Source organism: Amblyomma maculatum, chromosome 8, assembly GCF_055883805.1.
Source record: "Amblyomma maculatum isolate TAMU_Amacu chromosome 8, ASM5588380v1, whole genome shotgun sequence".
In the NCBI taxonomy this organism is placed as follows: domain Eukaryota; kingdom Metazoa; phylum Arthropoda; class Arachnida; order Ixodida; family Ixodidae; genus Amblyomma; species Amblyomma maculatum.
Window position 1 is genome coordinate 51,250,890 of NC_139351.1, and position 24,316 is coordinate 51,275,205.

The 24,316-nt window shown below is 45.5% G+C and overlaps 2 protein-coding genes across 2 annotated transcripts in view; one reads left to right on the forward strand and one right to left on the reverse strand.

Annotated features, from left to right (window-relative positions):
• Nucleotides 1–7,428, reverse strand: part of bora (aurora kinase A activator-like protein bora) — a 40,614-nt gene extending 33,186 nt beyond the window's left edge. Inside the window, exons 1-3 of the mRNA XM_084576275.1 lie at nucleotides 6,991–7,428; nucleotides 4,286–4,496; nucleotides 364–455 (exon numbers count right to left, since the gene is read on the reverse strand). Of these exons, the coding sequence (XP_084432401.1) occupies nucleotides 364–455; nucleotides 4,286–4,496; nucleotides 6,991–7,019 (332 nt within the window). The 5' untranslated portion in view covers nucleotides 7,020–7,428. The remainder of the gene's footprint in view (nucleotides 1–363; nucleotides 456–4,285; nucleotides 4,497–6,990) is intronic.
• A 234-nt stretch (nucleotides 7,429–7,662) lies between these two features.
• Nucleotides 7,663–23,965, forward strand: Mzt1 (Mitotic spindle organizing protein 1). The gene is made up of 4 exons (XM_084577853.1): nucleotides 7,663–7,748; nucleotides 7,844–7,998; nucleotides 15,684–15,758; nucleotides 23,234–23,965. The coding sequence occupies exons 1-3, from the start codon at nucleotides 7,697–7,699 to the stop codon at nucleotides 15,711–15,713; spliced, it is 237 nt and encodes a 78-aa protein (XP_084433979.1). The 5' UTR covers nucleotides 7,663–7,696; the 3' UTR covers nucleotides 15,714–15,758; nucleotides 23,234–23,965.
• The last annotated feature ends 351 nt before the right edge of the window (nucleotides 23,966–24,316 follow it).

The window sequence follows — 24,316 nt, forward strand, 5'->3', positions numbered from 1 at the left end:
CTGGAAGGCTGTGAAAGAGTGGGTTCATGTTCCATCTCAAATTCATAAAGCCGATTAAACGATAATGCACTGGTCAAAACAATGCTTTCATTTTCGTGCTGCAGATGTAACTGTAGGGTCGTTGACTATGATCATTTTATTTTAAGGGAGTAATTGCTCACTGACATCCGCCCAAGCTTAGCCATAAAGCTACAAAGAAAAACAATACAGCTTTCTCAGAAACTTCATAGTTAAAGGAAAATTTGATCTGGTCCAATACACAAGAACTGCTATTCCATTTGGCGAGTCATTTACTTCCAGACACCCGAGTTTACGAGAGGAGAAAAGATGACTTAAAGACGGCAAAAGCGTGCCTGTCCATACCTGGAAGGCTGTGAAAGAGTGGGTTCATGTTCTTCGATGTTCACTGGGAACAGGCCCGCTAACTGCTCAATAGACCACCGGAATGAACGGCGCTGCAGAAAAATAAAAACAGCTCATCACTGCATGCCAATCCCACACTTAGATGCTCAGGAGTGTTCGAAACCACACAAAAGAGGGAAAGCCAGAAATCAATAGCAAACAAACACTGCTACAAGAGAGCATACTTACAGTAAAACAGTTAGAAGGGATAAAAATGCTCAAAAGGCATGAGCGGTGTGTGCACATCACTACAGTGCAGACGAATCTTTAAACACGCAGTTCCGGTTAAAGCAGAGCTGTTTGCTTACCACGCAATTTTTCTTTATGGACTACCTTCAGGAGCTTGTTTGAAATACCCGGGGCGAGATCCGTAGCACATAAATTAGCAAGCACCCAAGCCTTACATGGGCACTTGCCGTGCGATCGCACGGCCCCTTCAATTGTCCGGATTTCTCAATTTATAAGCTTTTACTGTCGTTTCAAGATGTCTGTTCTGTCTGAAGGTCACACAAAACAGGCAGGAGGCAGCCGTTCCCGTGACCACCGCGCCGATCACGGTGCCTGCTTGGTTTTGCTTTCTCTACCCCGTTCTGAAGGTGACACAGCCTTTGACTTGGCCGCTCGATCACGGGAGCATTGTTTTGGCCATGCGTCAGATATCAGATCACCCAAGTGTGGCGGTGTGTTCTTCGAATAATCAGTGGGGGAACTGTCTCACGTTCGAACCAATGGGGCTTTTCGTACAGTCTGTTTGAATCCAAAACATAATGGTCGAGACTTATGGGCACATTGTGGAATTAGCAAAAGCTCGCATATATCTACTCGAGTATGGAAGAAATGAGGGTGACAAATTGAATCTTTCTGCTTATAATGCTTTCCATTAACCTCTGATGGCATGCGTGTGCACACAGGCTTCTATGAAGCTTGACGAGACAAAGTCATACATTTCGAATTGCCTAAAATATGAAGTTCTTGAGTTCGAATGAACATGCTTTCATTGTTTCTTGAACTGTAGAAACTGTACCCCGTATGCCACTGTGTCGCTTGAATAAGTGCTTAGATCAGTGACATGCATTTCTCCTGACCAATTGTTATATTATTTACATTAATACCATGCTTAACATGAAGTGAATATCTGCGATAAATTTGCAATTTCTAAACCCAAACTATACGTGAATTACATTACTATATTTATGGAAAAAATTCTCCTCACCATATGTGGCGTCCACAAATATAATTAATGAAACAGGAAAACACATAAGTGGCCTTTAATTACTGGTATCGCTAAAGGCAACAACGCTTCATATATGCAGATAAAAAATTCGAGTTGGCTAATTCCGTTTGAAAATAATTTTCGGTGGTGCAAGGAACGTGCCTGCCACATACGGTTCACTGTTCTCATTTTGTTTAATCAAATTAGATGCATAATTTTTTTTCCCTGTTAAGACGGGCCTTAACTGCACTGTAAGTATTTAGTGTTATAATGACAAAATCAAATGTTTCAATTCATACATAACAAAACATTGTTTGCACGCATTACCACCATCATGAATTTGCTTTGTTGACAAAACGAGCATGTATAAAACATTTTTGCCACAGAGCAGATAGGATAAGAAAGAAGACACACAGGCACAAACACTTTAACCGGATTGTACTGCGCTTGCAACAGATATGTAGCACACTTTCCCAACAGAGATGTACGACAAAAAAGGAGCACATAACAACTGCACTGGCCACACACGCTGAAAACCAAGAGTGGCACCACCAGTCTGTTGTCGCATCCAAAAACTGATCATCATCATCATCAGCTTGACTATACCCGCTACAGGGCGAAAGCCTCTCTTATATTTCTCCAATTAACCCGGTTCTGTGCTAGCTGCATCCACTTGACCCCTGCGAACTTCTTAACCTCATCCACCCACCTAATTTTCTGCCGCCCCCTGCTCCGCTTTCCTTCTCTTGGAATCCAGTTTGTTACCCTAAGCAACCATCGGTATCCTCTCTTCGCACTACATGTCCTGCCCATGCCCATTTCTTCTCCTTGATTTCCACTAGAATGTCAGTAACTTGAGTTATTTCTCTCACTCACTCTGCACGCTTCCTATTTCTTAATGTTACCCCTACCATTTTTCGTTCCATTTTTGTTTCGTTCCAAAAACTGATAATCCTTACCAAGTGAAGCTATTAAGTGAGCCCTCAGACATGCCTAGCTACAGTTGAGAATTTCCCTGGTCTCAAAAATTTTCTGGATAATCTGACGATAAAAATTATTGGTTGTGTCAAGGTGCCATCCTCTATTTTTGAGAAGCTGGATTCTGAGTTCCTACATGAATCAGCAGACCCTGGGGATTGTTGAGACCATGGAAATTCTTAGATCTGGTCAGGCCCGTTTGAATGCCGGGTCGGTAGCCTTACTTGATAAGGAGTCGAAATCTCTAGATTGAGGAATGGGCTGATGGTGTGCAGTTTTTATCCATCCTTTTGTTGCAGTTTATCTTAATTGAGAAATTGCATATTTGCTGCAATTTTGATAAAACGCAGACAAAGTTTATGCCTGTGTGTGTCCTCTTTTTTATCCTGTCTCCTGCGCACACAAGAATTTCTAAACCATATTTCATCAAGACCACTAAATATATTTGTAAAAATAGTGCCTCATAGAAGGATAACCACTGTGGCTTAGTAGCATTAGTTATTTCTTACACACTTTTCAAATAACAAACATGGCCTTACCGTAAATCTTCACCCATAAATAATTCCTTATTTAGAAGTGCATTGCTAATTCATGAATTGTTGTTCCCCGTACCCCAAGCACTGCTTAACCATTTGAAAATTCATGGTTGAACACATGACAAATTTCATACGAGACACCAGTGCTTTCTTTGGACCATGTTGTAGTGTGTTTGCCCAGTTAGCGGCAGGAGTTAGAAGGCACTTGTCTGTTTATTCTTTTGAGTAGGCTCCACAGCTTGTGACAATCCACGATTATGCTCGTAAAAGCCAAGGTTCATTGACGATTACTTATCACAACCATTAGTAATCAAGCAAGAAAGTTTGAAAGCATGCCTGTAATGCCCTGATGTCCACTGTGGTTGCTTCCACAACAAACATAATTCATGTTTAAAAGGGAGGAGCAAATTTAAGAGGCAGGGGTAAATGGATGGTACCGGAGAGTTATGATAAACCGTTTGAGGATGTGCTGTAATGTTCGAAGAGTAGGAATAGTCTGGTGAACATCCTACATTTAAAGGGACACGGTCCACTCTATTGTCGAAAATCTTCTCTTTCCTGGTAACTGTGAGGCTTTGCCCCCAGAACACAAGGCCGCAAGCATTTTTTGAAAACTGTAACTAATGGTGCAGCTACAGCCGCCGCAATCAACCAGTTTTGCAGTGTCCCTTTCCGTCTGTGCCCTCTCAGAGGTTTCTCACCCTCCTGTCTGGCCATCTAGCCTCTGCAAGCCAACTTCCTCTTCCTCTGTGTTTGGCAAGAGGCATGGTGTCTGTAGGAAGGCAGTAGGAATGGGGCAGTGCACAGAATGTTCTCAGAGTAAGGGCATCGAAAAGAGCGCAGAGCAGCTGACACAATTAGTGGTCTCTGCTCACCCTTCCCCCGTTAGTCAGAGAGACTTTGATGTTACTGTCCAAGATCAGCAGAGGACAAACAATCTGGCTTTCGAAGGGGAACATGAAAGAGAGTTTTGATTTGTATTTTAGTTGCTTTCCAGTGTGGGCACCAATGTGGGATTTTGCAGACACTATCTGCGATACCTAATCAAAGCATTGGGTTAGTTTATTTAAAATGATTGTGACCAAGCCGGGAATCTGCACAAGGCAAAGGATAATTGAAGAAAAGGCACGTGGATGTGCAACCAGCTCCAACTTACCGACCCCGGCGTTTGCCGGCTCTTGCAGTGGAACATGGATGGGGAGCAGGACGGCTGAGTGAGCTGCTCAGGTTCAACATCAAATGGGTTGGTACTACTGCCGCTACTAAGGCTCTCCACTGCGCTAGACACTGCACTGCTACGGCCCAGCGGGGAGGAGGTGAGGCCAGCTGAAGAACCATTTTCATCATGGCTGCGACAGTCGTCACTGCTGGAAGGACAAAAAAAAAAAAAAAAAAAAGAACAGGGCTGCTTTTAGGATGAGACCACCTACCGCAGGAGAGAGGCGGGAGCCATGACATGGGCCTTACTTGCATTGTTTAGTGCCTATTTAATCATCACAACTATCAGGATATATAAACTGCAGAACAAGGGACTGTCCTGCACGCTCTTCCTAATTACCCCTGCCCTGTAACTGCTGCAATTCCCTTTACCTAAAAACTTCACAGCATCATCCACCAAACTAACTGTGTGTATTTGCAGCTAAAAGAGGTGTAAATGAAATATTGTGAGCAAAAAAGAAACAAAATAAAACAAAAACAAAATGAGGAGTAAGGGTTTGACTCAAACTAGTTAGTAAAGTCATCTGACCTACAAGAGTAGCACATAACAACATGCCTGCCAAATAGAGAAATTCAAAACCTACACGCGATACGGTGCTGACAATGGTAGAGGTTTCTGCACTGAAACCAACTGCGTAGAGGCATAGATGGAAGTAAAGAGAGCATGCCAATAGCATTCTAACTTCATTTGCAAGTTGCTTAAAAGAAATTGCAAGGCATGGAGTTGGCAAGTTGGCGATGCAGCTTCTCATGAGCAAAAGTCTCTTGTCCATTTTTATTTTTTATTTATTTATTGAATCCTCAAAGGCCCCATTAAGGGGTATTACATGAGGGGTGGGCTTGGAGTATGGCGGTTACAATAAAAAATGCATTCGATGGCAGTCTTGAAATGATGAATGTCGGTTAGTGAGGCAATGTGGTTGGGAAGGTCGTTCCAATCCAGGGCAGTGCGGAGAAAAAATGACTTTTGGAATGTTGTCGTATGGGCGCGCTGGGGGTAGACGGCATTGGAGTAGAGATGACCAACTAAGTGTTAATAATTGCTTCTAAATAGCAATACTTCGCTCTGGTAACTGATATCCACACTGTACTTTTACCAAATCAGCCCCGACTGTCGTCCCTTTGAACGGACCGGAGACCAGACAACTGATACAGCTGAACATTCAGAACTGTCACACAGCAATATACAAAATGCATCCTCTAAGATGCACTCTTCTGGCAAGAAAAGTCTTATGGCCTATGGTGATAATAACCTGGTCTGATATTGTCGCTGGAAGAAGTGGTATAACCAGAAATATGTTTCAGGCAGTGTCAAATGTGACTGGGCGATTTTAAAACTGCCCACTTCATCAATCAAATCAGCCACAGATGCAAAAGTATCTCAAGAAAGACCCATGCTACCTGCCTTAATGATAGAAATTTTAATGCCGTTTTTAGTGCATTACACACCAAAGATGCAAGCAGTCATAACCACAGCATGCCACTAGTTACTGACTTCCGTGTTTACTTTTTCTTTTTGAAAAAGAGACATTTTTGCATGCCACAGCTCAGTAAGTGACTCTTGAAGTGTGATGTAATAATGAACTATGTGTCTATGCTGGTCACTCAGGAATCTTTCATACGAGCTGAATTTTCTAAGCATGAGTGCTCATGCATTCTGCCTCCATCAAACCAGTGTCCAAATTTGTGACTTCACACTAGCCGAGGAATACCATGGCTAAAGTGAGCTCAATTCTAGCTCACTTTACTTTACCATGGCTTCTGAACTACTGCTATAAAGGATCCTTCCTAAAACTGAATAAACAAAAAAGGAAATGCGCAATGCCCAGTACTACACAGCACGCACGTATTTTTGGTAAAGGACTTAAGATTAGCGCAATATTCGCTTGCATGTTTAATCACAGCCAAAGAACAGTGGATAAAGGATTTATTGCTTCAGTGCCTGAAGCGGCTCTCATAAACCTCACAAAAACTCCAGTAGCAGTTAACACCACAAATCTGATCTGACCATAACGTAATTAAGATTTTAGAGCATTTTTAAAGCAATTCGACGCAGCATGCAAAAAATATTATGCACGTGTGACCGGTACAGACTTTTTAATTGACACGACGTCTCCTTTACACAATGGCTTCCGTGCAGTTTTGCCGTCAGCGTTTTTTTTTTTTCTTTTTCTCTTTTACAAACTGATTCCACTCTTGCAGGACGCCTGTGTCGAAATGTGTGATAAAACGCCGGTTCTTTGCGACAGGGCTCAGTCGTTGCATCCGGGAAGCCGGTGGCGGGCGCATCGTCGGTACGGCGTGCACTGTCGAGCATTGCACTGGCTTCAGGGCGAATCCATGCAGCCCTCTTTTCAATTAAATTACAGATCCCGAGCTCGGTAGGGAGGAGGAAGGGTTCTGAAATTTAGAGGCACGAGATCAAGGCAAGCATGCTGATCAAGGCAAAGTTTGAAATGCGGGAGAGGGACGAGGGAGACAAAAGAATTTTTTTAGATAATTAAATCAGCCCAGATCCATGTAAAATCGCACTCAGGGCTGGCTATTACTGTTCACGGTAGCCTTTCCACCTTGAGATAAAGTGAAATAGGCCGCGGCTCCGTTCTACGGTCAACCGCAAACGTAGGACAAATTAAAACTTACCGTGAAAAAGACTGCTTGAATTCAGCCATTGCAAAGCTGTGAGACGCAGGAACGCACTGCAGGCCTCTAAGCTATCCGATTCCCCGATGAGATCCAGTGACAAGCAGCACGAGGGTGGTCGTAAAGCAGGAGCCGCCGAAAGGTTCATGCCCGCAACATGGTCACGGTAGTCCGTCGTGAAAAATTAGACTGGCTCGCGCATCTTGTGCATTGCCGCAGCACGCATTTTTTTCGCACTGCATGTATTTGTTGTCCACCAGCGACTGCATGCGATCGAATGAAACGAACTTCCACCAAAAGCCGACGGCCAACGAGAGCCTATTCTTTTGTTGTGCCTTTCATCTCCCCTGCCCATTTAAAGGCGCCGCCGACGAACAGACACATTCACATACCGCAGGTCCATCGTTTGAAGCGGCCAATCGCATCGAGCGTGCTCAAAAGAAAGTCCAATCAAAATCACGTACAGCTTTGAGCTCAGCTTGACCTGCAGCTGGGATTGAAGCGGATTTATGTTGTTCAGGTGCTAAAAGAAATAAAACAAAAGGACCTCACTGATATTACTTATAAATCTTCAACCTACATAAAAAAAAATATCGCAAGTTTTGAACACAAATTAAACGTTAGAAAAGATTTCAAATACAATTTATGTTCTGTTTTTGTTTATCTTGACTTGGCCTCTGGATCTTGATCGGCTTCGCAGCGAAAAATGGCAGCGCCCAATGATGAACGACGGAATGCTACGAAGGAAACATTCGATGGTCTGTGAAGCTTTTGCTGGCTGCTCATAGCTGTCTTTCTCTCTTTGTGTGTGCTTAGCGCGAATAATCGCTTTACTGAAATTTGTTCGTTGCAGTGTTACTGGAGATGTCCCAGCTGTTAAACACCGGGCTGGACGCGCAGTCGCTGGCGCTGTGCGTCCGCCTGTGTGAGAACGGCGCCAATCCCGAGGCCCTGGCCGATCTCATCAAGGAGCTGCGCAACAAATCATCGTCCAACGTCACAAACCGGGTCAGTCCCGGCACTCCGAAGCCTAACTGCTTGCTGGCGTGCATCTCTACTGGTTTCTTTTCACTCCCATTCTCTCATCTTGCCGGCACCGGCGTCCTGCCTGGTTTGTGATCGGTACGAAAGTAGTCGCGTTCGTGCGATATAGAACTGTCCGAGTCGCAAGCTTCGTGATGTTCCGATCGTTTGGCTCTCGTTCCTGGCGTTAATCTGGAAAGTTAGCTTCATAATTTGAGTCGAAATACCTTTCGAAACTTTTGCCTAGCCGCCGATTCAGCCTCGGTCTTAAATTGTGTATCCGCCGCACTTGCAGAGATGGGTTATTCATGATAGTTGTTCGGTTAATTGATGAAGATAGGCTCGCTCAGTTTTTCTGAAATTAACGCCTGCTTGTGACACAAGACGACAACCAACACCCAATCCTCCTAGTAGCATTCATGTAGACATGGAACTCAAATGATGCCCATGAGTTGTGCGATTTGAGGCCCATTAAGAAAGGTTGTTGAAGTCAATTGGGAGGCCTCCACAAAGGCGCCTCATCTAGCCCTTGTGCTTTCATACCTACAGCTGCTGGACGTATTTTGTTCAAAAGACTTTCGAATCGGCAGAAACGGAACGTGTTCTAGTTAATTATGCAATAGCTTTAAATTCCCGTGTGTATATATATATATATATATATATACACACGCACACATTCTTATATGTGAGATGCAGCTATAGCAGGCTTCGTGACAGACAAGTAAAACAGGGCATACCACCGGCCCATGTGTAATGAACAAGAATACACACACATGGTTGCTGCGTTCACACTTGCATACTTCTGCAGTCGGATACAACTAAAAAGAAAAAATGCTTCAGATGCCCCTAAAAGGAGGCCCTTTAGCCAGTGGTGTCGACTGACTCTCAGGACATCGTGGTAAATACAGTTAAGGTATGGTGAACCTCATTTTGCCTCACCCTGCTTGTCCCGCTAGCAGGTCCAGCGGTATTATTTGGGACAATCAGTGGAGGCCATTAGCTGCAGAGAGGTTTAATCCCATCTGCAATTCGGTCCAGGCAGCCACCAAGCGTTGGGAGTGTCAGCGCGGTTTTGGCAGCCAGACCACACCAAATAAAGCAAAAACCTGTCTTGAGGTTTTGTTTACTCAGCTCAAGGGTAGTAGCCTTTGGATAGAGATCAAAGAGTTTGATCACACTTCAAGAAACTGGCTTGGGGATGGGCTTGATCACAGAATCGGGCCTGGTTGCAGTGGAACTGATCGGCGTTGCGACTGGGCATCCCACTGCTGCGACTGCTTTTGGTATATTGGTGCCACGAATATATTGTTAAGGAAAGAACACAGTGGTAAACGCTAGTTCACTCTTAGACGCACACCACACACCGCACACCACAGAACGAAGTTAGCTAGGCTTGAGCGTCGTCTTCTTCACTACTTCACATCAGCACGTCGTCGTCATCTCGATATACTGTGCTCCGTAACAGTTTTCCCCGCGCCGAAGAAGCACCGTCCCGGTGTGTCCTACACAGGAGAACTCGAATGATATGGTTTTAGACGGGCGACACGCACGAGTTCTGGATGAGGAGCTGTGGAAGGATTCTTGGGCTGTAAAGGGGCGATCTCATAGGTCACATCGGTGACTTGCCGCAAGACGGAGTAGGGGCCCACATAACGAGGCAAAAGTTTTTCACACATACCGACACGGCGAGCCGGGTGCCAAAGAAGTACGAGGGAACCAGGAGGGTAGTGAACGTCTCGGTGATGAAGGTCGTAACGACGTTTTTGAGAGCGCTGAGACGCTCCAAGACGCTCTCGAGCTATGTGGCGGGCAGCATCAGCGCGGGCGATGGCATCCGAAGCGTAGCTGCAGGAAGAGTCGTCAAGAGGCAGCAAGGTGTCGAATGGGAGTAAAGGGTCACGGCCGAAGAGTAGGTAAAAGGGAGAGTATCCGGTGGTGTCATGGCGTGAGGAGTTTAGGCGAACAAGACGAAAGGTACGGAGACATCCCAGTCACGATGGTGATCGGACACATACAAAGACAGCATGTTGGTCAGAGTGCGATTGAGGCGCTCAGTAAAACCATTCGTTTGCGGATGGTAGGCCGTGGTGAACTGGTGACGAGTAGCGCATGAGCGGAGAAGGTCATGAACCACTTGAGAGAGGAAACAGCGGCCACTACGGAGATCCAGGTTTGGCGACTTACGTACTACCCAGCACCTCCACCAAATGTTAAGGAAAGAACACAGTGGTAAACGCTAGTTCACTCTTAGGCGCACACCGCACACCACAGAACGAAGTTAGCTAGGCTTGAGCGTCGTCTTCTTCACTACTTCACATCAGCACGTCGTCGTCGTCTCAATATACTGTGCTCCGTAACAATATTGTGGCCAAGTCCTGTGACTATTGACACAGTTTCTAGGCAGAGACAGGCCTGCTGAAGAAAGCTAAATGGCTGAGCAAATGTAAAGGGCTTTGTATACTGCATCCACAACCTAACATTAAACTGCTTCGGCATAGGGGCTAAAACCATTACTGCTCCTCGAGACTGACCTTGCTCAGTGATGAAGGTGAAGACCCAGTCACCACATCTCGCTCTCCGCTCCCCTTCAAGGTTTAAGCCTGTTCTTATACCTGCGGTGGTATCCCATGATACCGCAGTAACTACCAACATGCTGCTACTGCGAGGCACCCACAGGGAGGGTGGCCAGTTGGGCTAGGTCTCGGGCTAGATGATGTTAGGCTGGGAGGGTGATCCATCAGGTTAGGTGACTGCATTGCAGTACTTTGCACCGGTCCTGGGCGAGTCTGGCTATGTTGCTGGCGCATGTAGGATAGTGAGACGAGCTTGTGCTGAATCACTTAGTTTGGTGCCTGGCTTCCCCAGACAACCAGCCGCACAAGCATTTGTTGCAAATGTTCTGGAACAACATATAAGTGCAGCAAAGCTGGAACTGTATTGTGGTTATCCCCAATTAACACAATCATGACAGAAAGGGCCCCTGTGATAATGGTATTACAAGGTGGTACCAGCTATGTTACGCTTGATGGTCTCATTGCGCTAGATAAGGGGGTTGTGCAAACTGCCCTACATGCTGCCAATGTGAATGCTGATTATTGTGGAATAAGCAACGTCCCTCATATGGTTAGCTATAAAAAAAAAAAAATTGGCAGTGGTTTAGCTCAGCTATGGCAGGATATACGTAGTGAAAGGTACGTTTCCCTGGCTGAGCTTGTTGTGGTCATGTATGTTTAGCGATGAGAGTCAGATCCTCTTCTCTTGGTTCCCGTTGACTGGACTCTTGCATAGGCCCCATCTCGGTGGCTATGTTCCGTCTATTACACTCGGCAGTCTGGTATCACCGTTCGGCAAGCCGTTTCTCTCTCTGTTCAGGCATCTGCGCTGCTCTCTTCGCCTTCTTACTCTCATTGCCACATTGCTGCTGCTATGCGCAGCTTTTTGCACTCTGCTGGCAGCTGCGTTTCGATGGGGGGAAACGAGGAGGCGTCCGAGTGCCATGCGATGTCAGTGCACGGTAAAGATCCCCAGGTGGTTTAAATTACTCCGTAGCTCTCCACTAGGGCTCCTCTTTCTCTATTTCCACATTCTCTCCCACCTTCCTCCCTTCCATTACAGTTCGGTCAGATGTCCTCGACAGGTATCACTCCTTTCCTTTCCTGTGAACCAATTTATTATTATTATTATTGCGCTCTGCATCTTGGCATTGCCGCTTGGCAAGGCGTTCTTTTGTTTGTTCGTGCTTCTTCATGGTACAGTACATTCCACTTATAACAATATTGAGAAAACCTGAAAATCCAATCGTTATAACCAATTATTATTATATGTGGGCCGCCGAAAAAAAGATGAAAAAGCAATGAGTAAACTGGATTGAACAATGCTAATTATCGAAAAGAGCACTAAACACTTTATTACAGTATATATCAATAGTCATAAAATAACTTAATCATACTTAAAGAACTCGGAAATTTGGCGCTCGCTTGAGCAGCAGCTGAAGCTTGGCAATTGCTGTGAGCATCGCTTCTCGTAGCGTGTACGCTGGTGGCAATCCTTTTTGCGTACACATAACCGATTATTGACTGGGTGAACTGAAGGACATCCCCTGCCATGATGATTGGGAAAGCCGTAGAGTGCGAATGTCTGTATTTTTTCCCGACGCTTCTAACCTTGAAACCCTGCCAAACATTCCGATGAATCTGCCATTTCACCTCCTGAGCTATCACACCGTCCATCAATGTGGTCGCCGCCATCTTCCACGGACGCAGAATTGGCGATGGCGATGACAATACGGCCACAGCAGCACTTTTTGTGTGGCTGCGATTGCGATGATGATAGCGAATAAGGCCGCAGCAGCACCCTTTGCGCGGCTGCAATTGCGATGATGATAGTGCTCATTTCCTTCCGTTTTCATGTCATTGTCTTCTTAATTTTATCTTGTATTGAATAGTCAGTCGAATTTTCGTGGTAAATACCTACCTGGCGGCGATAAAACTATTGTTGTATTCGTTGTACCGCCAATAATCGATCGCTATTTCTGGTTTATTTTTGCATAGGAGCTATGGAAAAAATTATAAATGTCCAGACGTTGACTGTTAAAAGCGATATATTGCTATATCTGATATCGTTATGTGTAGACTGCACTGTATCCTGACTCGTATCATCTTCGACCCGCTGCGAGGCCAGGGCACGTCGCTCTGCTTTCTGACGATGCTCTTGGCTAGACATTCCTCTCTTTGCTCCGGTGTTTCTGCCGCACCAAGCGTGCGGTGTCACTGGCCTTTTTCTGTTTGTTTTCCTTGCGTTCAACAACCTCGGGGTCCGACGAGTTGAGATTTTCCAATTTCTTGGTCTGCTTAGGAACGACCTGACACTCTTTAAGATCACTCTGCATGGACAATGCCAGGCTAGGCTGTATTCACCGCCCCACATTTATACACGCGACCCTATCTCCTCGCACATGCGCAGTAGCGTGCGATGCTTCTGCTCCAGAAGTGACGGCATCAATAGAGTAACATCACCCGTCTCTGCGCACAGTGACGTCACTCGCTTCTCGCGCATGCGCACTACGGTTGCCGGAGAGCCACGCGAAGCCAGCGAGAGTGTGGCCAGTGTAGCTCATGCTACAAAGCTTTCTTGAATCAGCCCAGTCCTCTCACCTTATGCTTTCATCATCCTCTTGGACGGTGACCTTTTGAAGGAAGCTAGTTGGGTGTTCTGGATATAAGTTATACCTCGTCATTTCAGTCATCATTCTGCGCGAACTGTACCCAAAGATAATCAGCAGTTGTGTTCTTGTAGCATCAACTGAAGTGCAGACAAATGTACTCAACTGGGAAGAACAAAAGGAGAATGTATTGCCTGATGCAAACTGTCAATTAGTGCATTTGACTTTCAGTTTGATGGTGAGAAGAACATTGCTTGGAAATGTTAACCTGCATTGCTCCTGCAGCAGCTAACATTATTTTGTTCTTTTATGGTGGCAATGTTTTACTGTTTCTGTGTTGACTTCTTGTCATTGGCTCTTTAGCATGGTGTTGGCCTTCATTCAACTCTATGCATTCTCATTTATGCTGCACACAACCTGCAGCTTTGCATTTTGTGAGTGGCTGAAGGCAATGGCTTCAGCGCAAGTTATGCGGTTTAGGTTCCAGAAGAAATTGGTCTGCCCAGAATTCACCGCATCTTCTTGGTGTCTTCCGAATGTTCTTGCTCCATTTCACAGGCTTCTTTTTCCCTTCTGTGGCTCGGAGCAACTATTTGCCACGGTTAGGACGCATGCGCAGTGGTAACTAGTGACGCCTACCTAAAATGCATTGCTGACTAGCCTGATCCAGCTATCGCTGCAAAAGATCATCGGTAGCACCTGTGGTGGTGGGGCAATCCTTATTTTTTGCTGTCAGTGTTGAGGGATCACGAAGTGCACCTTGTATGCAGCCCTTATTCTAGTCTTTCCTGGGAAATACTATGCCTGGGCAATGTGAAGTTGTTATCATTCCGATATATCATAGGATATGGGCCCGCAGTTCAGTGTTTACAACATAATGTTCCGTGCAACTCTGCAGTAAGTAGTCCATGTCGTTCTCATCCCTTTTGAATGATGGAGATGGCCAGGCTGTTTCCTTTGCTATACCGTATTTACTCCCATAGTGCTCGCACATTTTTTTGCGGAAAATTGATGCTAAGTTGGGGTTTGCAATAATTTTGCGGGGAAAATTTTCAAGCAAATGTTTTGGACCGCTAAAAGCAAATTTAAATAGGTGCGCGAATCAGGATTTTTAGGCCAACTATTGTAAATATAACCAAAACATTACTTTCAAGCACAACTTACTCTTGTTATAAAAGTGTAGGGTCGCGAAAAGCACAAATTGATAAAGCACTTTATTTGCTGCACGCAGCCTCATCATCACTCCCCGCGTTTTGTGGTATAATGCTCACAGCAGACAATAAAGTTCTACTCTTGATCGGAGACTTGACCCCTGTCCGTGCCAACACTGCAGTCGCCGCCGTCTTCAGAGCGCACTACGCAGAACTCGATGACGCCGAAGAGCCTGCTAGCAGCGCGATTACTGTGTTGTAGCCCGTACTCGAAAGCTTTCAGCTTAAAAGCAGCTGTATAACTTGCGTACCGCCCCATCGTGGTGCGGCACCAAGAACATGGTAGATGGTGGAACAAAGCAAGGAAAACGGACGGAACGAACGAACAATGACAACGAGACGCGGAGACACCGTAGTAAAATGGCAACGACTACGAGCATCATGGAGGTAAAAAAAAAAAACGAGCATAACCTGTGATGATCTACCCGAGCATGCTATTGCTGCCTGGTAGCGCATGCACACAAAGAGGCCAGCTAGGCTCTGTAGCGCTCGAAAGATGGCGCTTGTTACTTCTAGCAGACGACTCACGCGGTGGTAATATTGGTGGTGCGATGATTATGCGAGGAAAAAAAAATCCAATTTTTGATGCCCAATGTTGGAGGTGCGAGCAATATGTGAGTAAATACGGTAAATATGCATAGAGCTGTGAATGATGTGTGTGTTGTTTCATACACAAATAGATTCATTACTTCAAGCAGTCATAATTTTTTAAACATGCTCGCCCACAGGTTCCTCCTGTATCAGTCATAAACAGTGCAGAAGTAATCTAATGACACTGTATATTGCCTTCAATCACAGAATGCCCATGTAAGACGACACTCTGACAGTTCTTTTGTATGCACCATGGTGGATTCTCAATCTTTGCAGTTTTGGTTGGTCTTACTAACATTTGAATTCTGCTGAGGAAATCTTAACATGGCTTTGTGCGTCCCTGTTTTATGTACTACATGCTGAAAAAGTGCATAGCTCCTTGAAAAGTGTCCTTGTCCAATTTAATGATGACTAGCTATGTGGTTAGTCAGCTGCACGCTTTTACAGCACGGTTACCCAAAACTAAAGGGCGTAGCAGGAATGGTAGGAGTTTAGGCACACGTTGATTGCAGTGCTCCTCTCGAAAAGCAATTGAAGGAAACAAAGAACTTCACGCAACCATGTTTGAGAACCCCTGTGTTGAGACATTCAAAACAACACACGCCATGTGGCCACCGACGGATTAAAATGCCTTCCACTCTAGATTGCTTACCCAAGTCTAGAATCGAACCACGTTTAACTGTGTGCCTGTTAATTATCTTCTGCAGAGCATGCGGCCTGAACTTGCGGAGCGATGAATGAGGACTCCACCTTACTGGTGTGAAGGTCGCCGGGCCACCCAGGTGGGTTTTGACTTCTCGGACTTCGACGCATAGTCTGCAAAAGCTACATTTGAGCCTTACTTTTAATGTTTAGCTCATTCCTTTCAGTCTTCGAAGGTATTGTTCACAAGGTACCCTTTTGTCAACAAGTCCTGTGACGATGTAGGGGGGGGGGGTGAGGTGGAGGAGTTCTCAATGCTGTGTCAAAATTGGATAAATAGTATTTTAAAGGCTTATGCTTGCACAGAAAGATGGCCCAGTGCAATAATGGGAGCGAGGTTGAACATAACTACATCATGCCGAGTGGTTTGCAATCGCCTGTCTAGTGCTGAGCAACTGTTCCCTTCAACAAACTGTACTGTACAACCACTTGGCCTTGTAGTAAATTTGTTCTTTTGCATTTATGATGTGCTGTTTATAAACAGGTTTTCGACTGCTTGGTTTAGATTGGAAAGGACTGGTAAAATTATGCTGAAATAAATATAAAATTTTCTGTTTTAATGTAAACGATGCTTTTGACGTGCATGCTGCATACCTGGGTATTGAATATGAGTTACTCTCAGTCAAAGGAAAATATCAAGTGTGAACGCTTGGGGTGTGATAAGACGTGCGTTTGTGCTGTTCTGCATGTTGATGCATTGCTCAGCCACCCACATGCCTCTGCAGACCAGGAAGCTCTACATCCTTGCCACCGACTGTTTGATATTTGTTGCCTTTCCTTACTTCCCTGGAGCAATCACTTTTCTACTTGCCTTTCCTTTTGTACCTCCTCCTTTTTAGTAGGTATCTCTCCTGCAGACAAAAACAGTAATGAGAACTTATGCACAAGGATTGCAAAAAGATGCCATGTTTACTTCAAGGGTTCGGTACGCATTCTGTCTTGGCCATGAATACGCAGATCATGTGACGCTTCACCCTCTCAGTAACCTTGTGCTGCGACCCAGTCAACACATGTGAGCCTAGTTTAAAAAGTAGACTAAGCTTGTGTTTTTGACTGATAGCTGCAATCATAAGCTTTGATTGCTTTTAGAGTTCTCTCTTTGTCCATCATCATTGTTGGCGTGGGCATCAGTGGCATCTTCATGCACCTGCTATGGTTTAGATGGCTGCCTCTAGTGTGGCGTGGAAGTAGAACATCCGTGTCACATGCACGAAGATTGTGGTTCAGATCCCAGTGCCGCGCAACTTTCCACAGGGTAAAAAAAAAAAATCCGAGTGTAGATGGGATTGCATAAACATGTTTGGGGTGCGACCTGATGCCTGTGAACAACTCCAGTATCACACTGCCTCACCAGAACAGGAGTTGGCCACCTTGGTGCAGTAATTGGCCACAGTCTCCTCCATGATTAGTCCTACAAAACCCCGGCTCTCAGTCGTCAGTGACTCAGAGCAACTTACCACGGCGGCGGTCAGACCTGTGACGCAGCGGGAAGTGCTAAGAATTCCTGGCTCCGCTGGACAGGCTGCCATTGGAAACTGACCCTGGCAACGTTAATGCTAGAACTGTAGCTAGTGAAGCTAGTTTACAATGCTGTTAGAGGAACTAGAGGGTATGAAATTGGATGTCATAGTGAGGTTAGGATGCTGAATGAGGCATATACAGTGGAACCCCGTTCATACGTTTTTCACGAGACCGGGGAAAGAAAAACGCAACAGCCAGGAAAACACAACAGTGAGGAACGTTCTGAAAATGAATGGAAACAGTGCAGCTTTGACTTGAAACTATTTATTCAGCTTAAAAATGAAAAAAAAAAAAAGCTTACCTAAAAAAATTGAGAATGGTGGATTGCCATTTCTTTCGCTCGCTAGAAAGCACCACGCATTTCTCAATAGCCTGGAAGGCCGCATTGGTGTCACTATCGCTTTGAGGTGCGACGTATCTGCGGATGAGGTTCTGAGCCGTGCCGGCTTCTCCAAAGCTTGGTTCTGTCAACTCTTCTTAATCGTGCAGCTCGTGCTCCTCGTCATCGCAGTCAGCGCCTTCACTCGTGACCAAATTCACAACAATCTTGGCAATGCTTTGGCACTCTGAAGTCACGCTACAGCATCTACGGCGACGCTGTCGTCATATGTGACTCCAGTGGCACCCAGCTCGTTCATAGCCTCCGCTAGCCTTTGATCACAAGAGACTTCTGACTCTTAAACCTCCGTGCCAGTTTCCATTCTCATCTATGCGGAAGCCACACACAGAGCGAAGCAGTGCTGTGCAATTGACACGCTCACTGCAGTCCGTGCTGAAGCGACATAGTGCATAGCTTCAAGTACTGAAATAGTCTAGGTTGCTGTCTGCAATAAAACGCGCGAGACAGCGCTTCACAATGCATTTCCTGTAGGCATGCTTTAGGTTCTTCATAATGCTGGCATCCAATAGCTGCAAATGGCTTGTAATGTTAGGTGGGAAGAACACAACTTTTACGTTTCGAAGAAACGACGGATCTCTCGGGTGGGCAGCACAGTTGTCCAAAAAATGAAGAACATTTCTGCACTACGAACCCTTCTTGTCAAAGTACTAGTACCGAAAAAATTCTTGGAACAAAGAACACATCATTTATGCATGACTATTGCTTTTGTACTGACATGGCAGCAAGCGAGTGTTCTTCAAGCACCGTGGGTTCTCATCTTTTCCAATTACCCATGGCTTTAGCTTGTCTAAGCCATCCATGTTACAATAAAGGAGCTTCGTCAATCGGTCTTTGCTGCATTTGCCTCCATGGGATGCTTCGCCTTTCAGGCTTAATGACTTTGATGGCTGCACTTGGAAAAAAAGGCCTGTTTTGGCAGCGATATAAATGTCACGAGACTCGTACTCCTCAATTGTAGCCGATAGCATGGCCTTTCAATCAACGACTGTTTCTAAGTTGGCACTTGCTGCTTCTTTGCTTACCATTTTATAAGCGATACCGTGCCTCTTTCTTAAGCGGTCGATCCAGCCATTCGACGCCACGAAGTCTGTGATGCCCAATCTGTCAGCTATGTCCATCGCCTTCTCACGCAGAATGCTCCCGTCGAAGTTCACACCAGCAGCACGAGCTTGCTTGAACCAGGTGAGAAGAACCTCGTCGAGGTTTGCATACTTGGCGCCACGAGCCTGCTTAGCCTTTGGGCTGAAAAGCGTAGCAGTCCCTTCTATTATGGCACGCTTCAATATGATGATGTTAAGCATAGCGGGTTGCAGACCAAGGTCTTTCGCATATCCACTCTCTTCTGTGCTGGCTGCCTGTCGACTGCATTCAGTGTGGCTAGCTTTTCCTCAAGGGAAAGTGCCTTCCACTTGCGAGACGCCATTGACGCCATCGAAGCACGACAAAGACGTTACAATGTTACTTTGACGAGGTTACGTTTCATTCAATTATGGAGGAAAAAAAAACTGTGGAGTCGAGGCTATGGTGGCATAACGAGTTGATGGTATGGCCATCTAATGCCAGCCTTTCCAACTCGCGTGCGGCTTCTTGCTGGCAAGTTGCTAGCCAGGCCTGGCCAAGACTTGTCAAAAGCCAAAATGGCGGCTGGTGCGCGTTGCTCGGGTAGATTCGGCGAGCCAGGTTGCGACGTATCGTGCGGAAGCGTTTTCACTGCTACAATGTAACTGCAGGGTTCCTAATCCGCCTTTTGAGGGGAGGATGTGGTGCCATCGTGCAGGAAGCGGTGGGAAACACATTGGACGGCAGTGTAGCAGACGACACGAAAGCACACCATGCGAAATGGGCACGCCAACGCAGGTAGAAAGTGAAAGCGCCCCCCCTTTTTTCTTTTTTTGCCTTCGGGGCGGAAATTAGTAACAATGATCGCAGTTTCATGTTCACACAGGGTGGGGGATGTTTCAGCGTTTTCACAATCCACTCTTAGCGCTTAAACCTTCTGCCAAAACGTTCGCCCCCCTCTTTTCCTGCTACAGAGTTGTTGTAAGCAGCATGAGGTGGCGCCACCAGTACTATCGTTGGGGCAGCGGCTCGTCTGGCGTCGTCGTCGTCGCATAAGATGGGAACATCTGACTTCTTTTGATCGAATCAAGCAAGTACTCCAAACAAATTTGGTATTAAAAAATACTAGCGACAAAATGCCATTTCTGTGCAAAATTTGAACTGCGAGGACTTCACAGTTTAGCTGGGAGAAGCATTCTACAACTCGCCTCTAATTGTGCAACACGCTGTACGAGTGTCGGCAGAGAGGCTTTTATCCACACCCTTTGAACAGGGCATTGTCCCGGCCGGAATGCACACCTGCAGGAAACGCACGGCATTTTTCTGGCAATGGATGATTCAGAGCTGTAGCCGGTTTCTGCCCCCAGAAGAGATATGGTCGCTGTGGTGAAAAGGTTCTTGATGCACAGAGAATGGTCATTCTCTTGTGAGAGGATCCACAACCTTTCTGCCTCCTCAGCGATTTATGTGGAATCAATGACTGCATGGTGACACATGCGTATCTCCGACACATCGGATACGCATGTCGGTCAGGAACCAACGCTGTTCTATGTCCAGAGTGCTCCACTCCGCAAGTGAATGAGCATGAACCCTCCAGGAGACTCATTTGTGCCCGGCGGTTTTCGTGCCGTTGCAGACGTTTGGAAGAGGATGGCGACTTTCAAGCTCCCTAGTAAAGTGCAGCTGATTGCATATGCCGAAGGAACAAAGTCCGAATGCTTTGGCGAGAACGAAGGCGAGCTTGTAAGGTAAAAAAAAGGTAGCACTGTGCGTCATGCAAGAGTGTCCAGTGCATCATATGTTCCGAGCGACAAGAACACAGATACTACAGGTATGTATGCATCTAAAGGAAATATACATGATGAAAAGTATCTTCTGGAGTTCGCACCCAGCCTGTAACGCACCGGTGATAGCTGCAATGAGGATTTGTTCGGTACGTCTGCTTTATATGCTACGGGGATTGATGGTGATGTGTTTTGTCATTTGTTTTCTTTATGTGCGAAAGGGCCAGATAGCGCAGGTATCACAGGCGGCTGTGTGCGCTAGACCGTAATATTTAGCATGTTTTATCGTGACTGCCGCCTGACTAACAAGAAAAAAATACGGCGTTTGTTGTGATGCACCGCCGTTCGCGAGCCTCATGACCAGCTCAACCACTCGGCTCGCGAATGGCGGTGCATCATAACAAATGCCGTATTTTTTTTTCTTCAGGCAGCAATCACGATAAAACATGCTAAACATTATGATCTAGCGCACATAGCCGCCTTGTGTTACCCACCCTTATGCACATAAAGAAAAGAAACGACAAAACACATCGCGATCAGGCCCCATTGCTCATAAACCAAACACGCACCTAGAAAATCCTCATTACAGCTATCACTGTTGGGTTACAGGCTTGATGCTAACTTCAGTAGGTACTTTTCATCATGCACATTTCCTTCGGATGCATACACACCTGTAACGAAGTGTTTTTCGCACAGTCGAGAGTATGCAGGTCGGTTGCTGAGGTCGCCTATTCACATCTTGATGCTTGGTAGCCCTAATTCAAGCTTCACATCGTTGTTGGTCGCGGCTTGCTGCAGGGAACCCGAAACACCACCTCTTGCACCCCGGCACGCTTCGAGAGTTGCAACCTTACGCGGCAGATGTGGCTTGCATTGCTTTGCCAAGCCTGCGACGGTCACCGTGCCGCCAGCTCCCGTGCACTGGCGACGACGAGAAACGCCATTGACGCCGTCCAATATGTTTCCATCAGTCGCCGCTGGGACTTGGCGCATGCGCATAGAACTCGCGCAAAAGGCGGATACATTGCATCCTATGGAGCTATGCCGGGACCGGATGAAAAAGATGTAACAGTCAGGAAAATGCAGCAGTGAGGAAAGTAAAAGCGGGGCTCTACTGTATAATAGCAGCTGCTGTCATAATATAGACTGAAAAAGCATTTGCGCATTCTGGTAAAATTTTAATGAAATCCAGGGTTTATGAAAACCAGTTTGGTCGGGTATATTCATGGCGGAAAAGCATCGAGCGCTGACGAGTCGTTAAAAACAATTTTTAAGGGGGGACATTGTGATATGCGTTGGCACTGGGCTGTCATTCAATGTATTCCAGAACGAGACCCACACTGGCATGTACCTCAACTTTAATTCTGTACACCCGGCCTGTCACAAGAAGTCCGTTGTTGCTTCACTTGTTCGCCATGCGAGAAACTCTGCTCATCGCCAGAAGAAAAAGCAAAAGACCTGGATACCATATGCTGTGACCTGATATCCTCTGGCTATCCCAGTTCGGTTATAGTTAACGTCGAGAATCGCCTTTCTGATCCATTGCCATTGCAGCATCCTCAGCGCCAAAAGAAGAAAAGGATTCCGATACAACACATGCCCGGAGTAAGCGAAAGCATATCTCGCATATTGTGTTCATACGAAGTCAACGTCGCACATATACCAATGCGGAAGCTCAGACAAGCGATGGCAATTGTGAAGGACAAGGTAAAGAAGGATAAGTCCCCGGGCATTATATATAGGATTCCTTATGCTGATTATGAGCACGTCTACATTGGTCAAATAAGCGATTGGAGAAAGAGATTGTATATGGCACCACAATGATGTCAATAATAAGCACATGGCAAACAATGCACTGGTTGAACATGCTGTCGCAAAGGGCCATGACATCGACTAGGATAGCGCAAAGATAATTGGAAAAGAAAAAAACAAGACGACAAGGCTTTACCTGGAATCTCTTCATATTCAAACGACGGCAAACACGCTCAATCACAACGAAGGAAATTTACCCCAGAATTACTCCCGCTGCTTGCGTCATATCATGAAACGTATATAACCAACCTTCAGTTCCTTTTCTTTTATTGGGAAGAAGGCCTCTGTAGCAGGGCCGAAACATCATTGTTGTTTTAACAGTTGGTAAGGTGCTTTGCAGCCATGGTAAAATTTTACTGTAGGTTTTCTTCTCTTCCCTGACGTGTTCTACCAAGTTTGGACACTGTGCGATAATTCATTCATGTGCAACTCAATTTTAAAGTGTGCAGTTTTTGGGCCCCTAGTTCAGATGATTTCTGCATGCAATACTGAGTTTATGATATCACAAACTTATGTCCGCGTTACTGCCTGCTTCTTGCATGATCATGAAATTTTTCAGCTTGTCTTTGTCTGTGTAAGGCATCTTATGCGCTGCATCATGAATTCCAGACTTTATTTCCACCACCCAATGAGCGGGAAAACAGTTTCCGAGTACTCTATGTGATGTCACCACTGCATCAACTGGAACATCGTTACTGGCTATGAAACATTTCTGGTCTCTATTTGCTGTTCTTTCATTTTTAGAATAGTTCTGTTTGAAACTTCAAAAAACAGTTTTTTTGTGTTGGATTTAGGGCACACCGAGGAATGTAATGCAATCAGTACATGAATATATATAAAAAAAACATCGAATTTGCCCTTTAAGGCCTGTGTACAGTTCTAGCCTAACTAAAATTTTCTATGCGGGTGTAGTTTTTGCTTGGTTTGAACAAGAATGCATTGTAATTCTGCACCCCCCCCAATTAAACTTTTATTCCAGACGAGAGCGGTGGCTGCCAGCAGCTGTGAAGTACAGTGCCGCACTGATGAAGCGAGTGGTCGCACGTGTCCTCGGCGGATGTCGTCAGCAGCCAGGAGGAACACGCAGCTGTGAGGGCCTCCCGTGTGAGGCCAATGCTGAAGCAAATCTTTCAGGACTTTTGCCCTGTTGCCCACGTCCTTGATCGTCTAGGGCAGGGTGGCCGCAACCGCTGTATAAATTGCTTTTAATATGCAAGCACTACGTTCCTGGCGTAGTTTGTAGCATCTAAACAGCATATATACTCATGTCCTCTGCTGTGCAGAGCAGACTGGCAATGACTTGCGTAACCTCTTTTAAAATGTAGGCTGTACATTGAAGGTATAGCATGTAACCTTTGAGCAAGTTACTTTTTAGATGTGACCTGTGTCAGTATATTTAGGAAAACTCGGTAACAGTATATTGCCACTATCACTGCTATCCTTCACCCACTAAAAATATACTCAGAACTGTGCTCTGGAAATGATAACGTGTTTACTTCACAGCGTGATTTACCTGAATCTGGTTATGTGGTATTGAAAAGTCACGCAAGCTTTTTTACACTTTTTGGAAAAGTAACCTGAGAAGGCAAAGTGCGTGTTATTTACTCAGGAATTCTGCTATTTTGAAACTGCTAATTATTGCCTGCTGTGTTTACAACTCGGGCATTTTCGCATTAGCCAGCAATGGATTTTTTGTTACTTCCTGGCAACTTCGAGACACCTTTTTAACTATAAGATAGTTCTGCTCATTCAATAAATTGATTGAAATATCTGACCTTACTTGTCTTTTTTTTTTTTTTTATGGCATGCAGAATGCGTTCAGCACTGTTGATTGGGAGCTGTACTCATCCATTGACCTGGTAGTGTTTCATTCACAAGTACTGGGGTGGAATGGAAGACATAAAACTAAAGCCTTAAGCCTGTGCTATTGCTATAACAGCGCCTGCTTTTGTCATGGAGTTACAATTCCACTGCTCCCTTACAAAATATGTACATTTTGATGGAGACATAATATAGGACCCCTTGCATATGGTGCGATCTTGGTGCCCCTTTGAAAACTATC

Coding starts and splice junctions, on each gene's coding strand:
- Mzt1 (XM_084577853.1), top strand. CDS start 7,697: ATGGCAGCGCCCAATGATGAACGACGGAATGCTACGAAGGAAACATTC. Junction 7,749..7,843: donor TACGAAGGAAACATTCGATG/GTCTGTGAAGCT, acceptor TGTTCGTTGCAG/TGTTACTGGAGATGTCCCAG. Junction 7,999..15,683: donor CGTCCAACGTCACAAACCGG/GTCAGTCCCGGC, acceptor TATCTTCTGCAG/AGCATGCGGCCTGAACTTGC.